Source organism: Coffea eugenioides, chromosome 3, assembly GCF_003713205.1.
Source record: "Coffea eugenioides isolate CCC68of chromosome 3, Ceug_1.0, whole genome shotgun sequence".
Lineage (NCBI taxonomy): Eukaryota > Viridiplantae > Streptophyta > Magnoliopsida > Gentianales > Rubiaceae > Coffea > Coffea eugenioides.
The window spans coordinates 25,993,230-26,007,692 of NC_040037.1; the positions used below are offsets into that span (position 1 = coordinate 25,993,230).

Sequence of the window (14,463 nt, forward strand, 5' to 3'; positions counted from 1 at the left end):
TGTTGAATAATGAATCATTATACGATTCAAATTATGAGCTAATTCATTGTGATTATTTACAAATTCAATTGATTCGTACTAAAAATGATAATATGATTATAATGGATAGAAACTAAAAACAACTTGTAATGAGAGGAATGTTTTGAGAATAGGAAAATATTTGCAACATATCAACAAACACTAAAAAAGGAAGTCAGAAAATATTTTCACTGACAAACCAAATACCGGAAAATTATGAAAAAAAGGAATTTGGAAAATATTTTCACTAAGTAACCAAACACCGGAATATTATGGAGAAGGAAGTGATTTTCCAGGAAAATGACTTCGATATGAAAGATATTTTCAGTCCAACCAAACGGACCCTAAGTCTTTTGGCTTTTCCTTTGCAGAGTTCAATTAGCGCTTGGGTGGAGAGCAGAATGGAGGAGGGCGAGGGTGCTGGGGTTGTAGGTAGCAGCAGTGAGTTCCATGCAGATGAGCATCCTATGGAATTGGAATCACAATTGGAAGAAGAACATGAAGTCGATGATGAAGGAGAAGGCACTACTGCTAACACTATGGCTAATATTGAAGGAGAAGAAGAAGATGATGATGATGAGGATGAAGAGGAAGAAGGGTATAAATTCAGGTTCAGTGATGACATGGATCCTCTGGCTTTTACCAAAGAGGACGCATCTGGGCTCCAGCCTTACGAACAATTCCAGCGCCTGGAGCACGACTATGAAGCTTTGGCTGCCAAAAAGCGCAAGGCCCGTCTCCAAGCCATACCCCAAGGGTACCCTCTCTCTCTCCTTCTGACTATTTGCTAATCAAAAGCAACTTGCACTATTTCTTCAAGTCCTTTGAATGAGTATTGCTAATAATACCAGAGGAAAAAGATAGCTCCTCTATTAGCGCGACCAATTCTTCAAATTTTTACAACGTAGGTCGCTCTTATTTAGTTCCGTCTTCTTGTTATTGTGATTTTGATTGAAAATTCATCGTTTGTTTCCTATCAAGAGCTTCATGCAAATTGTGTTCTGTTTGCTTCAATAAGACATGTTTAATAAATTTTGGAAACAATCAAGTCATCCGGCTGTTGATTTTGCTGAGGTTATAGAAGATTGCTTCTCTTGTTGTTGTTGTTGATGGAACTAAATAAGGGCGACCTACATTGTAAAAATTTGAAAGAATTGGTCGCGCTAATAGAGGAGCTATCTTTTTCCTCTGGTTTTATTGAAGATTTTGCTGAGGTTATAGAAGTTTACACACACTGGCATATATATATATTTGCAGTTTGACTTTGTTGTTTCTGTATCTCGTTTCTTTTGAATGTGCTACCTGGTTACTTCTTAACAGCTTCATTTAGCTGTCTTTGATCAGATGATCTAGCCTTTTTCTTCATTGCTTTATTTTTTGGAATCTTGGCGAGTTTCCAATTTTGAGTGGGTCGTAATGGTGATTTAGCTTTCTTTTGTCTCCAGCTAAAACCTGATATTGCCATGGCATTGCTGGGTCTCTTAGATGGCCTACCTAGGGAGGTAGAGAGTAAGTGTGGCTTTGTTTGAGTCTCCTATGTCAATTTTTGGTATCAGTAAGGTGGCATCTACTCACTGAAAACAATTGAACCATTGTGAAACTGTCTGTTCTCATTGTAATTTTTTGCACATAAAGGAATTAATGTTTTCTTATGTACCTAAAGAAGGAAAGAAAAATGAATTTTTTGGCATGTGATTTAATACTTCCCATTGGAATCCCCTTAAAAGTTTTTTCTTTTTCTCAAGTTTCCAACTTTTTTGCTCAATGCTCTGCTGATATTATGTTCTTTTCGTTTCTTTCATTGGTGGTGTGGCAGGGAAGTACCTGCAGCTAAAAAACCACGGCAACGACAAGAGGATGTTTCTGGTGCAACCATGGAAGAAATAATGGAACTCATGAATTATGGCTCTAGAAGAAGATCCAGGAAGGTATGGTATTCATGCATGTTCACTTTTTTCCACCATAGCTTTGTGCTTTCACCAATTTTTGCTCTTGCACTTGTGGCTAAGTTGGAGGATTTCGAGCTTAACTAGTCTAGACAATTTCAAAATCATGTCTTTTTCTTGTAACATTGTGCTGCATTCATGCATCTGCTTTATTATGAATGCATTGACTAAAAAAAAATAATTTCGCATTGAAAATACAACTTATGATTAACTTTTTGCACTAGCCAAGATGCACTGTGAAACCTAAAGGCTTAGTTTTCATGCTTCAATGTGGTAGGTATGACCTTTCAGTTGATGAAAAGGACGTGTCTTTTCATGTTGTTTCACTCTTGTAATGTGTTCAATAAAGTACAACGCCATATCTATGCAACCATGTTTTGGATTCACCCACGTAATTCTCTTTAATATAGTTCCTTTTTTTCATTTTTTGGGGGAAAAAATTACTCTTGTTGGTTCCTTTTCCAGTTTTCATTTTGAGTAAGATTTTTCTTGACCTTGCAACCTCTTTGGTGACAAAGTGATTGGCAATCCTGTGAAATGACCCCCTCCTTTTTGGCTGTTTCTTTGTTCTTTTGGACTTATATTAAAGAGCTTTTACAAGTATATGATAATTGGAGAACAGCTGTTTTAATAGATTGAGTTCAATTTTACCATAGTTGATAATGCTTCCTTTTTTTTGGGTTTCTTTGATCAGATTGTAGACGAATGGAATCTGAGCCATAGATATTCCTTTAACTGTTGAGTGACTTTTGCCGTGGACCTGTGGACTTGTTTTTTTAATTTTTTGCTCATTTTGCTCACCCGTGGCCCAAACATAATCTAGTCCGATTTTGGTAATGCTTAAGATTTTGAGAAACCAGCAAGAATGCGGCCAAGCAGCTTCCCTACATATGCAGTCTGATATCTGTCACCATTATATCAAAAGCAGCAGGAACAAGGCCAGCAGCTTGGCTCTCATGTTCTCCATCAAGTATTTTAGTTATAAGCATTGCTGCCATCGTGAAAGGAAACTTCTATTGATAAAGATTTCTTAGAATAGTTAGTACCTTAACGTTTATATTCTGGGTGTTTCAGGGGAGCATATTCTGTTTCTGGTGCCACCTCAAACCATTGGTCTTCATATGCTTCATTTATTTATTTTAACTCATGTCTTGAGTGGACATATGTAAGTCTTTTCATAATGCATATATAGGAATTAATCCATGAAAACCTGGGTAAGAGCACACTAGCTAGTACCAAGTCTTTTGGGACTCACTCTAATTCATTATCAACACCTAAAACAAAAATATCACTGGACCTTGTCTCTACCAAATTGAAAGTCACAACTCAGACTAGTGTAAGTAACTTTTTTATCCATCTTTATTTGAGTAATTTGACAGTGTTTCAAGATGGAGATGGTTGCAAAAACCATTTTAATCTGTAGGAGACCTTTCTAAGAAGCTATCTTTCTCTTGTTTTTCCTGCCAAGCAGCCCAACACCTTAGCGAGATACCCAGCTTGAGGCAAAGACTGAGGAAAAGAAATTTGAGAGCCACATTCACATTCCTGATCTTTTTTTTCTCTGTTCATGACATTTTTTTTTGGCTTTGCGGACAAATAAAATTGGTTGGATTCATATTTAAGTTTTTTAAGGTTTTTTTTGTTGCATTATCTTCTGAAGTTTTATGCTACCCTATTTTTTTTTGGTTTTGGGACATTTTGCAAACTGCTTGTTTTTTACCTTGTGCAGTCCAAGAGAAGAGGTCGACGAAAGGGATCAAGGAATAAAGTCAGTCCTGAAGTGACTCGAAAACTTGGTGATGCTACTCTTCATTATGCCCATGGCCGCTATGGAGAGGTATGGCCTTAGCTTGCCTTATTTGTCATTCTGTAGGGCAATCTTTACTTGATTTACCATTTGGTTTTAACTATATCCATGCAAATTACTGCTATGGAAGGCATGGTGGTGACCATTCCTTAATTGTCTCTCTTTTTGGGTAAATTTCAGTTTGTTTACCATTTGCTTTGACTGGATATCTTGCATTTTGTTATTCATGGGCATCTACAATGATGTTGGCTGAAGAACTATTTCTTCATAAGGAATGCAAAATTAGAGATCTATTCACTTTGTTAGCCTGCTTTACAAAGTGTTGGTCCTCTCCTTTGAGTGAATAAGTTTCTTGCAGTTTGAATGCATTGACTTTGTTCTGGATATATGAGAATTAAGTCTTGTGCTAAGTCAGACCTTTTGTATTGAGGATCTAGTTATAATGGTTATCAAAAATAGCATATTTAGTTTTTCTTTTAGGCACAGTGAAGCAACTGTACAAGTTCAGTAAAAGCCGAGTTATTTCTTATGAAGTTTTACTCGCACTTTTTGAGAAATTCAATACGATGGTCACTTTTTGTCTTCACATAGCACTTTATGTTAATTAGAACTGGTTGGAATCTCATTTTGACTTGGGCATTTTCTGGTTGTGTGCTTGGAATCTTTAGAAGGACAATGTCTATAATGGTTGTTTTTGGTTATCAATTTTCTTGTTCATTGTAGATTTTCTGAGCTTGTAGGCCATAGGGATGTTTTATGAAGTGATTCGTCTTTCTCCCAATCTTCCTGATCCATATCATAGGCTTGGGCTCATCTATAATGAGATGGGTGATAAGAAGAGAGCCTTGGATTTCTACATGATTGCTGCCCATTTAACCCCAAAGGATGCATCTCTGTGGAAGCTTCTTGTGACATGGTCCATAGAACAAGGTGATACAGGACAAGCCAGGTACTGCCTTTCTAAAGCAATAACAGCAGATCCTGAAGATATCAATTTGCGGTTTCACCGTGCATCTCTTTATGTTGAGTTGGGTGATTATTTGAAAGCTGCTGATTCATATGAGCAAATTTCACAGCTCTGTCCCGACAATGTAAAGGTACTACAGACTGCGGCCCAGCTGTATAAAAAATGTGGCCAATCTGAGCGTGCAGTCACTGTACTGGAAAGCTATCTCAGAAATTGTTGCAAGGAACCTGATTTAAATGTGGTTGATATATTGGCTTCACTACACATGGAAGGCAATGCACATCATAAAGCCCTCGAGCATATTGAGCATGCACAGCAGGTTTACTGCTCTGGGAAAGAGATGCCATTATGTCTACGCACAAAAGCTGGAATATGTCATATTCACCTTGGAAACTTGGTAAAAGCAGAAGCTCTTTTCAATGTTTTGAGACATGAGAATTTACATGATCATCCCCAGTTGATTATTCAGATTGGAGATTCACTAATGAATCACGGGCATTATGAATCTGCAGTAGAATACTATATGATGTTGGTAGGAGATGATGTTAAGAACAATGGTTGCCTGTATCTGAAAATTGCTGAGTGTTGCTGTTGTCTGGGGAAACGATTGCAATCAATTGATTACTTCTACAGAGCTTTAGACAAACTTGAGAATAGTGTTGATGCTCGGCTGGCTTTGTCATCACTTCTTCTTGAAGAAAATAAAGATGATGAAGCCATTTCTGTTCTATGTCCTCCTAAAGAATCAGAATCACTATTTAACTTGAACCTAAATGCAGCAAAACCATGGTGGCTTAATGGGAAGATAAAGTTGAAGCTTTCTCAAATCTATAAAGCTAAAGGATTGTTAGAGGCATTTGTAGATGTTTTTTTTCCTGTGGTTCGCGAGACATTGTTTCTTGAGACTATACAACAAAAGGTCAGGCCAAGGAAGAAGCTATCAAAAAGTGTTCTTTCTGAACGGATAAAAATACTTGATCATGTTAGGACTGATACTGTGTTTCATGGATTTAGACCTGTAGCTTCAGCATCAGATCTGTCTAGAGCGTCCAGAGCAAAAAAGTTACTAAAAAAGAAGGAAGCAAAAAGAGCTGCTGCTCTGGCTGCTGGAATTGAGTGGATAAGTGATGATTCAGAGGATGAATCTCCCCAACAAGCGCCAAGAGAGCTTCCTCTTCCAAACCTTATAAGAGATGCAGAACATCATCATCTCATTATAGAATTATGCAAATCACTAGCATCCTTGAAAAAGTATTGGGAAGCATTGAAAATCATCAATTTAACTCTGAAATTGGCCTCCAATGTTTTGTCTGTTGAAAGGAACGAAGAGCTTAGAACTCTGGGAGCCCAAATAGCATACACTATTGCTGATCCTGCTCACGGCTTTGAATATGCACGCTATATTGTTGATCAACGTCCTTATAGCTTTTCTGCATGGAACTGCTATTACAAAGTAATGTCAAAACTGGACAGTCGATATTCAAAGCATAACAAGTTTTTGCACACCATGCGAACCAAGCACAAAAGTTGTGTACCACTCACTCTCATTTTCGGGCACCAGTTTACCATGATCAGCCAGCATCAAGCAGCTGTTCGGGAATATTTGGAAGCTTACAAGCTGATGCCAGATATTCCCTTGGTCAATCTTTGTGCTGGAACTGCATTGATAAACTTGGCCCTAGGTCACAGACTTCAAAACAAACATCAGTCTGTGGCCCAAGGATTGGCATTTCTTTACAATAATTTACAGCTTTGCAGATATAGTCAGGAAGCACTGTATAATATAGCTCGAGCATATCATCATGTCGGTCTTGTTTCTCTTGCTGCTTTAAACTATGAAAAGGTTCTTACAATGCATGAAAGTGATTGCCCCATGCCGAACCTTCCAAATGAGAAACCAGATGGTCTGGCTTCTCCAAAGTCAGGTTACTGTGATCTTCGTCGGGAAGCAGCTTACAACTTGCATCTGATCTACAAGAAAAGTGGAGCAATTGATCTTGCCAGGCAAATCTTGAAAGATCATTGTGTCATATGAAGTATTCCCTGTAATGCAATTTCTTGTTTATGGAAAAGCCACATTTGATATGTCTTGCTTGGATTAGCAACACAGACATTTAACCTTAGAAATGGTAATTGTCTGTGTTTGCAAAGTATGTCTTTTGTTGTCCAAGTGCAGAGAAACACTGAATTCTTGAATCTTGGCAGGAAAGTAAAATGGTTATAGGTAATTTCAGTTAGTTCTTTGGCTACTTGCAACACAAATAAACGGCTGAAAATCTAAACCTTGCAATTGCAAACTCCCTTCAGCATCTATCTACTTCTAAAATTTTGAATCTTTTCGATTCAAAAAATTTGGACGGCGAAGATTGCTTTTGATTGAGATGTTCAGGCTGATCAGACAGTGATAAGCTATAGACCTGGAGGTGCAAGCTGAGATGGCAGCAGACTGATTGGTCCTCATTTTGAACCCTCTTCAATCAATAACAACGACGCCAGTTCTTCTAATCTCCTTTTTTCCAGCCTCATGGCAGCGCCCGCTCCACTCTCCTCGTTCATGTCTAATTGTCATCTGTTTAAAAATTACATATCAGGTCTTGGGTTTTGTGGTTTCTGTCCATGTTTACCTCAATTATCTAGCTGTTCATTGCTTCAAGATTGGATTTTTGGTATATAAAAGTACTGGTTTTTTCGTTTGTTTTTTCTGGGCTTATCGAGTTTTAGTTAGTATGTTAAATTTTTGATGAATTTATGCCTGTTCTTAGATAATTTGGTGAACAGATTAGAAAATTTTGGGATTTTTATGGTTTGGTGTGTAAGTGAAGCTGTTTGGTGCTGATTCTGTATTTCGTTTTGTAGATTTTAGTTTAGTTTTGGGTTTAGTGCTAATTTTTTGGTTTTGCATTTTTAAGAAAAAGTTTTGCAGCTGATTATGGAAGTTTGAGTCTTGTTCTTGCTGGTTTTGATTGTTAAATTTTTGAATTTGAGGTTTGGCGGACTTACTAGTGCAGGAAACATGGTAGCAGTTGTGTTATTGGAAATTAACATGGCCAGTTGTACATGTGAAAAAATGTATAATCACATAGATATGCGCACATATGTATTGTGGAAATTTGTTTTCTGCTTAATGTTTGGCAGGATATTTGTTTTTAAGAATGTCATTTTTCATTTTCTGCATTATGTTAGGCAAGGTATTTTTTTCCAAGGATGTTGTTTTGTGCATTATGTTCAGCAAGGAATTTGTTTTCCAAGAAGCATGTGTTTTCGCCTCTGTATCAAGTAAAACAGATAATGTGGTTGGATCATGGAAATCTTGTTCATTTATGTGTATGGAACCTTTCTTTTAGCACAGTTGAAGATGTGTTTATACGTAAATGACAGTTCTAAGGTGATTAAAAATTCTTGATTTTTGCAGCAGCACTGGGATGCAAGCCATTTATGTAGCTTATTGGCTTCTCTTCTTGCTTGAGAATAGTCTTGATTTGAGAAAGATGATATTGATTCCTTGATGGAGCTGATATTAATGTGCTTAGCTGGAGTTTTATGGGCCAAAATTTAATTGTTGAGTTCTCAACTTATTTTTTTCATTCCTCAAAATCAGTGTTTTCTCTTCAGACAATTTGGTTTGGGTACTCGATTCTTTTCTGAAAACATTCTTGGGGTGCTAATTATGGTATGCCCCTCTGTAATTCCTCTGCTTTCTTTGCTGGATAAAACCACACAGCTTTTGTTTCTCAACAGCGTGTATTGCTATTGATATCTCATTGTATGTAGTTACCCTTGCCGAGCCTGTGAGGGAACTGATTAAAATGTTCCTAATTCTTGGTAGTGCATTTAAGATGTGTATCTGCTGTAAATATGGAGATAACATGAGTAGGCTTTAGGTGGGCGTTTAACGAGTATCTTGTAGCCCATAAAGAGCCCTACATACATGAAAGCTCCAGTAGATTGTTTTAAGGAGTAAAAAATGATGGTCCTTTTGAGGCCTGGCCTCCTCAAAATTGTGGTTTTCATTTTCCTTATAATGATGAATATTGAGATCCCCGTTCTGTCTATCTGATCGCCACCTGCCACTCTGTATGCACTTGATTTCGTTACGACTTGGTGGTGAACAGCTGTGATCTCACTTTTTTACTTTTGCATCCAAGGATAGTTTGCAAAGGACTCTGCATGCATTTGAATTATTTTCTATTTTAAAATGGGGCAGTTGCATGGAACTTCTGCACCATTGGTTGAATATATAATGATATGCGATGTTTATTTTTTTCCGGTCGAAATGTTAAACCAACTTAATGCCCTAGTTTTTAGGTTGTAATGGACTTAGCAACCATTTTGTTAATTGCATAATCATGTAATACTCAATACTCAATCGTCACCCTTGTTTGTTAGGTCCATATTCTTACTTGTTCCATTGGGCTATTTTTGCTCTAGCTGATTTTTCCAATCTGTTCTTAATTTTCTATTGTATACTGGAGACACTCTCTTTGGGGTAGGGAACATATTCAATATACCAGGGACCAGCTGCTGCAGTTGGGAGAAGTATTCTTACCACATTGTTCCTTTGTTTTATTCTCAGTAATAAATATTCGGTTGGAGTTTGAAATATTTCAAAGTGTTGACAATGGCGAAATAGGTTTTACATTAAATACATCTTGTGTATTTAAGATGAGTATTGATCATTTGTCCCAGTATCAATCTTGATACTTGTGAAAATTGTATGATACAACTCAGTCACTTTCAGGTGAAGTGGTATACAATTTATGTCGTCTGTTGTACACTTGAATAGGATTGGATTTTTTATTTTAGCTAGATTAGATAGTAACTATTCTGTTCATGGTAGGAAGAAGCATAGTTCAGAAATTTGTTCTTTTATTTATCTGGCAGATTATCTACCAGACTAGCATATCTGTTGTTTACTTGATTGTGATTCACGGTTAAGAATCAAGACTCTTTTCTTTTGCTATTGAACTTCTTCATGTGGACTGTCTCGGACTGTGAAAATGTGTGTAGTTAGCCACCAGAAAAGGATGATTTTTGAAACTTCTGTTAAAGCTTTGAATGTATCTGATTGGGCTGTTTATCTTGGGGGTGGTCAGCATTGCAGAAAACATTCTGAAAGTCAAAAGAGAAGTTGAAGCTGAATTTTTTGGTGAAGATCCAAGCTGGAGTCACGTGGGAATCCTCTTGTCCTGTTATTGCCCTGGTTCTTTTTATAAACTCTTGTAGCTGTATTTTTGTTAGAAGTTCTTGTCATCTCTTAAGCTATCTCTCTTTGGAGCAGAAAGCATTAACAGAAGCCAACGATGCAAAAGTTGAAGATAATACATTGTTTAAAGATGGTCAAGATGAAGAGGCATTGTCTAAGTATGATATTGCTTTACCAGCTGTGTCCAGTATATCCAAATCTGTTGAATTACGGTCAGTATGCCATACAAATCATGCTGCATGTTAAATAAACTGGTAAGCTTTCATCTTGCTGAGTTGATACATGGCAAAATTGTACTTTTTGCATGTATTTCTTGAAAAGTTGCTCTTTAACTTTCTCTATATCTATGAGTTGGAATGCAGTTTTGAATGTTGTAATTGATTAGTATGGGTTGATCTTGGGTATCATTTGGCTGAGTAGTAAAACATAAAGATTGTGTTATAAAAAACTCTCTCTGCGAGAGCATTTGATGGAACTTGAGGCAAATTCTAAAAATAATATTGTAATAAAACATGTACATAGTTCATGTCTGAAACAAAGACTTTTTTTTTTTTTTTGTTAAAGAGACAAGTGGATATTATTGCAACTGCATTGTTGTGAAAATTGTGAATGTTTAATTTAGTCTTTTTACATGATTATAGGTTTCCTTGAAGTTTCTTGACTGGTGACATTGTTATCTAGATATGGTCACATGAAGGCTGAATTTGAGTTATTATAAAGAAGATATATTGGCTCTGATAGTGATAAACAGCTAATACTCATTTTGTCTACACCTCTTCTTGCCAGATCTAAATAGACCTCGCTTTTATTATTGTTCCAATTACATCGGACAGCTGATAGATTTGAATCTTGACGAGTAGGAAAGTTGGCCATGGCAACGTGCTATGCCTTAATCTGTATGTAATCTCCTTAATGTGTCAATGGTGAACATGGAAGAAAGTCTGTTTGCTATGTCCAAATAAGGTTCCTCGAAGATTTGTTTTCATCAATCTGAGCTGTATCCCTTTCAATTTGATTTGAACCATCAAATTTGGATATTAATTCTCTTCAGCTCATAGGGGCAGACAAGATGTACTTATCCTTTATCTTTGGAGAAGCGAAGGTACTTATCTTAGTATTTAGAATTTTTCCTAAAGCTATAATTTGTTGTCCATTAAAGTATTCTTTTCCCATTCTTTTCCCTGAGTTGGAGAGGACCCATACACTTAGCCTCCTCACTAAGCATCTTGGTGGTGGTTGCCGTTACAGCAGCCTCCATTATCTGTTGCTAATACCTGTTGGCCGATTGGCAAATAACTCCTAATGTGATATCATTATTTATATGCATTGTTATAAATATGTCATGCATTGGTAAGTTTTTGACTGGATTTTGATGAAGTTCTTTTTGGTGGTTTGTTTTACAGAAAAAAAATATGATGATGGTATTAAAGAATGCACAAAAGCATTGGAGCTAAACCTTAACTACATAAGTGTTTTGCTAAGAAGAGCAGAGGTGTATGAAAAGTTGTAACAATTTGAAGAGACTATAGCAGGTATGTCGGTGTAAGAATTTGAATATTTTACTGTCATTGAGCAGCTGCTGGCAACTTCTAGCACAAACTTGTGCTTATAAGAAGACTAATCTATGATTTGTGGTGGCTTTATTATATGTGTAATGGCTGCAATCTTGCTTGTTCTCTCTCTCTCTCTCTCTCTCTCTGTCTCTCTCTCTTTCTCACACACACAAAAGCACACACACACGCAAAGCCAATGGCATTCATTAATCTTCTCATATAGTCCATATGGCTTTTCACAATTTATTGTTTCCTATGCTGGTGTTCATTACAATATGCAGATATGACAAAGGTTTTGGAAGTTGACCCATCATATGATCAAGCTAGAAGACAGATTGTTCGCTTGAAGCCATTAGCAGATGAAAAACGTCAAAAGATGAAGGAAGAAATGATTGTTGACCATTGGTGGTATGAACTTCTTTGGGTAGTTGCTGTTAAATGATTCTTTTTTGCTCTTCACGTGTAAATATAGGAATGCTTCATTTTTGCAAAAGAAAATGTGTTCTAGGGGAGAAGAGTGGAGGAGGAGGAGAGGATCTGGAATTTTTGCAAAAGTAAAAGGAGCTAGTGTGAGCTGAGGTGGCTAGTGCATTCGGAAGATTCTGGAGGAAGGGGAAGGTTAATGTGAGCAGATAAAGCTTTGCTTCAGGTGCTGCTAAAGAATAGATGCTTGTGGAAGTGGACAAACGATTACTGAGATTAGCACAAGGATGGTTTAAGGGAAATGTAAGCACTTCCATATATGTGAACTAGAGTGAAGGTATTTCTTATGGTATGTGTTACTGTGCTTGTGCAATTGAGCGTGCTTTTGTCTGCTTTTCCTTCATAACATTTAGTGCCTGAACAAATTGCATTTAGTTAAGCTGAGGTAGTTCAAGAATGAACTACATTTGTTTCTGTCATCATATCCTGTGATGCGTGTTGAAGTGATGGACTCATTTTGTAGTGAAGTATTTGCAAATTATTAATAGCCTGGCAGTGCTTGAAGTTGTAGAGGGCGAATTTGTTCAAGCTGTTCATGGTTTATCTTTGCTGCATTTGGAGATCATGATTAAATGAGAATAGATTCTTGTACTTTCCTGAACCCAAGGTGTAGATTTTGGAAACCATACTATGCTGATAGAACAACTCCAATCCTTTTGTTTATGTTTTTATTGAACTTCTGATCTTGGTTTGTCTGCATATTTTCAACACGCCTTGTGCAGTTGAGTCACTTTTTCTGAGTTCATTGGCAGCCAACATTATTGTTTGTGACTTTATTCTTACATTCTATGGGTTATATCTGCTTCTCCTATTCCTTTTTCCCTATTTAGCACCTCAAGCAAGGAGAGTTCATTTTGTTGAACCCTGGATAATTGCAGCAAAATCTGCTTAACTTTGTCTGCTTTACTTTGATACGGTTGATGGTGAAAGTATTTTAGGGTATCAATTATTTCCAGTTTATATGTGTGTTCAATTGCATATGATGATATCTCTCACGAAGTTGAATTGTTTACCTTTTGATCAGGTAAGCTGAGGGAAATTGGAAATTGCAATTCTGGTCAATTTGGAATGAACGCTGACAATTTCAAAGCTGTGAAAGATCCAAACACTGGTTCATATTCTATTCCATTTCAGTGCTAATATCTTTTACAAACTTCACATATATTCTTTAGTTTCTGGAGCTATGGATCAAATGGACTGAAATCTTAAAGAGGATGAAGCACGTTTCCTCGCACTGTTGATCTCAGTCGTATGATTATGTTTGTACATATAACTTGAGAAAAAGAAATTGATGTGGCTTTTTGCCATAATATGTTATAAACAGACTTAAAGTTTCACTTTACTGGAAGTTTCTTATAGTTGCTTGTCTTTAGTACTTTCCATTTCTTCGTGGTGTTGTCCATGGTTTTGATACTGTTTTGGAGGGCATCTGAAGGTGCAGCATAATTTATGCTATCAATGTCTTTGTCATGATCTGTTCGGAGAGTAGCATAGAAATGAAGAACCTTGCACGCGTGAGAGTCCACCTCCTCTTCCCACCCATCCCAAAAAAAAGGGTAAATTCTGACTAGATATCATATCATAGCTACACTAAAAGTGAGAGAGTCCACCTCCTCTTCCCACCCATCCCAAAAAAGGGTAAATTCTGACTAGATATCATATCATAGCCACACTAAAAGTGTGTAAGCTCGGATGAACACTGAAATGGTCTGGTTACTCCGTAATTTTCATGAACTCTGGGGGTGTTTGTTGGTTGCATGATTTTTGGGCGGCTTGGGGATATGTGGGCGCAGACAGCCTCATTGAATCGGGTGCACACTCCTTCCTTTGCCTTCTCTCTCTCTTCCTTGCTCTTAATTTCAATCCTTGCTCTCTTCTAATTACCACTTTCTTTCCTGCTCTTCTAATTACCGGACCAATTTCTCCCCTTCGCTTGCTTACACCTTGCAGCACAACTCAGGAATCAAGGTAAATCTCTCTCTTCTCCTAGTCACCATCCCTCCTTCCTCCTTCCTCCAGACTCCAGCCCACCACCCTTGCCGCCCCTTGCTATGTTTGTTACCAGCTTTTGTTTCGTGAGATTCGGTTGGACTTGGTTTTTGGAGCTTAATCCCCTCTCATTCCTCTTCCTCTTCTTTGCTTACATAAAATTCTCTCTCTCTCTCTACTACAATGAAATCGTTTATGCTTTTTTTTCTTGTGGATTTTATTTCAGTAGGTTTCCATAAATCAATTTGTACTTTTTTCTTTTTTGCCAACAGTTAATTCTTGAAAAATTGAAACTTGCGGAAGAAAGGCAAATGGAAGGAAGGGACTCACTTTGGTATCTCTGAACAGGTTTATATCAATCACTTTGCCTTACAATTGTCCAAGGTTAAAGGAATTTAGTTTCTTATATTGCAGTTACGAGTACAATGATATATGATGACGTAGTTATATATGGGGCTGTTGATAAAACCATAAAAGTGGGTAGGGCAAACTGCAGT

At 37.1% G+C, this 14,463-nt stretch overlaps 1 protein-coding gene, 2 long non-coding RNA genes and 1 other non-coding gene across 4 annotated transcripts in view; all 4 read left to right on the top strand.

The window, feature by feature from the left end:
• Window positions 1–390: 390 nt before the first annotated feature.
• On the top strand, window positions 391–6,773 carry LOC113764608 (general transcription factor 3C polypeptide 3-like). The gene is made up of 4 exons (XM_027308558.1): window positions 391–775; window positions 1,835–1,946; window positions 3,694–3,801; window positions 4,512–6,773. Exons 1-4 carry the CDS (start codon window positions 420–422, stop codon window positions 6,771–6,773), a joined length of 2,838 nt encoding a protein of 945 aa, XP_027164359.1. The 5' UTR covers window positions 391–419.
• Window positions 6,774–8,567: 1,794 nt separating this feature from the next.
• LOC113767233 lies at window positions 8,568–8,670 on the top strand. The gene has a single exon (XR_003467951.1). It is a non-coding gene; the product is annotated as a small nucleolar RNA snoR103 (small nucleolar RNA).
• Window positions 8,671–11,328: 2,658 nt separating this feature from the next.
• Window positions 11,329–13,045, top strand: LOC113766918. Its single transcript, XR_003467817.1, has 3 exons — window positions 11,329–11,473; window positions 11,776–12,220; window positions 13,002–13,045. It is a non-coding gene; the product is annotated as an uncharacterized LOC113766918 (long non-coding RNA).
• Window positions 13,046–13,592: 547 nt separating this feature from the next.
• LOC113767036 overlaps window positions 13,593–14,463 on the top strand; it is a 5,094-nt gene continuing 4,223 nt past the window's right edge. Inside the window, exons 1-2 of the long non-coding RNA XR_003467842.1 lie at window positions 13,593–13,945; window positions 14,239–14,314. This is a non-coding gene — a long non-coding RNA (uncharacterized LOC113767036). The remainder of the gene's footprint in view (window positions 13,946–14,238; window positions 14,315–14,463) is intronic.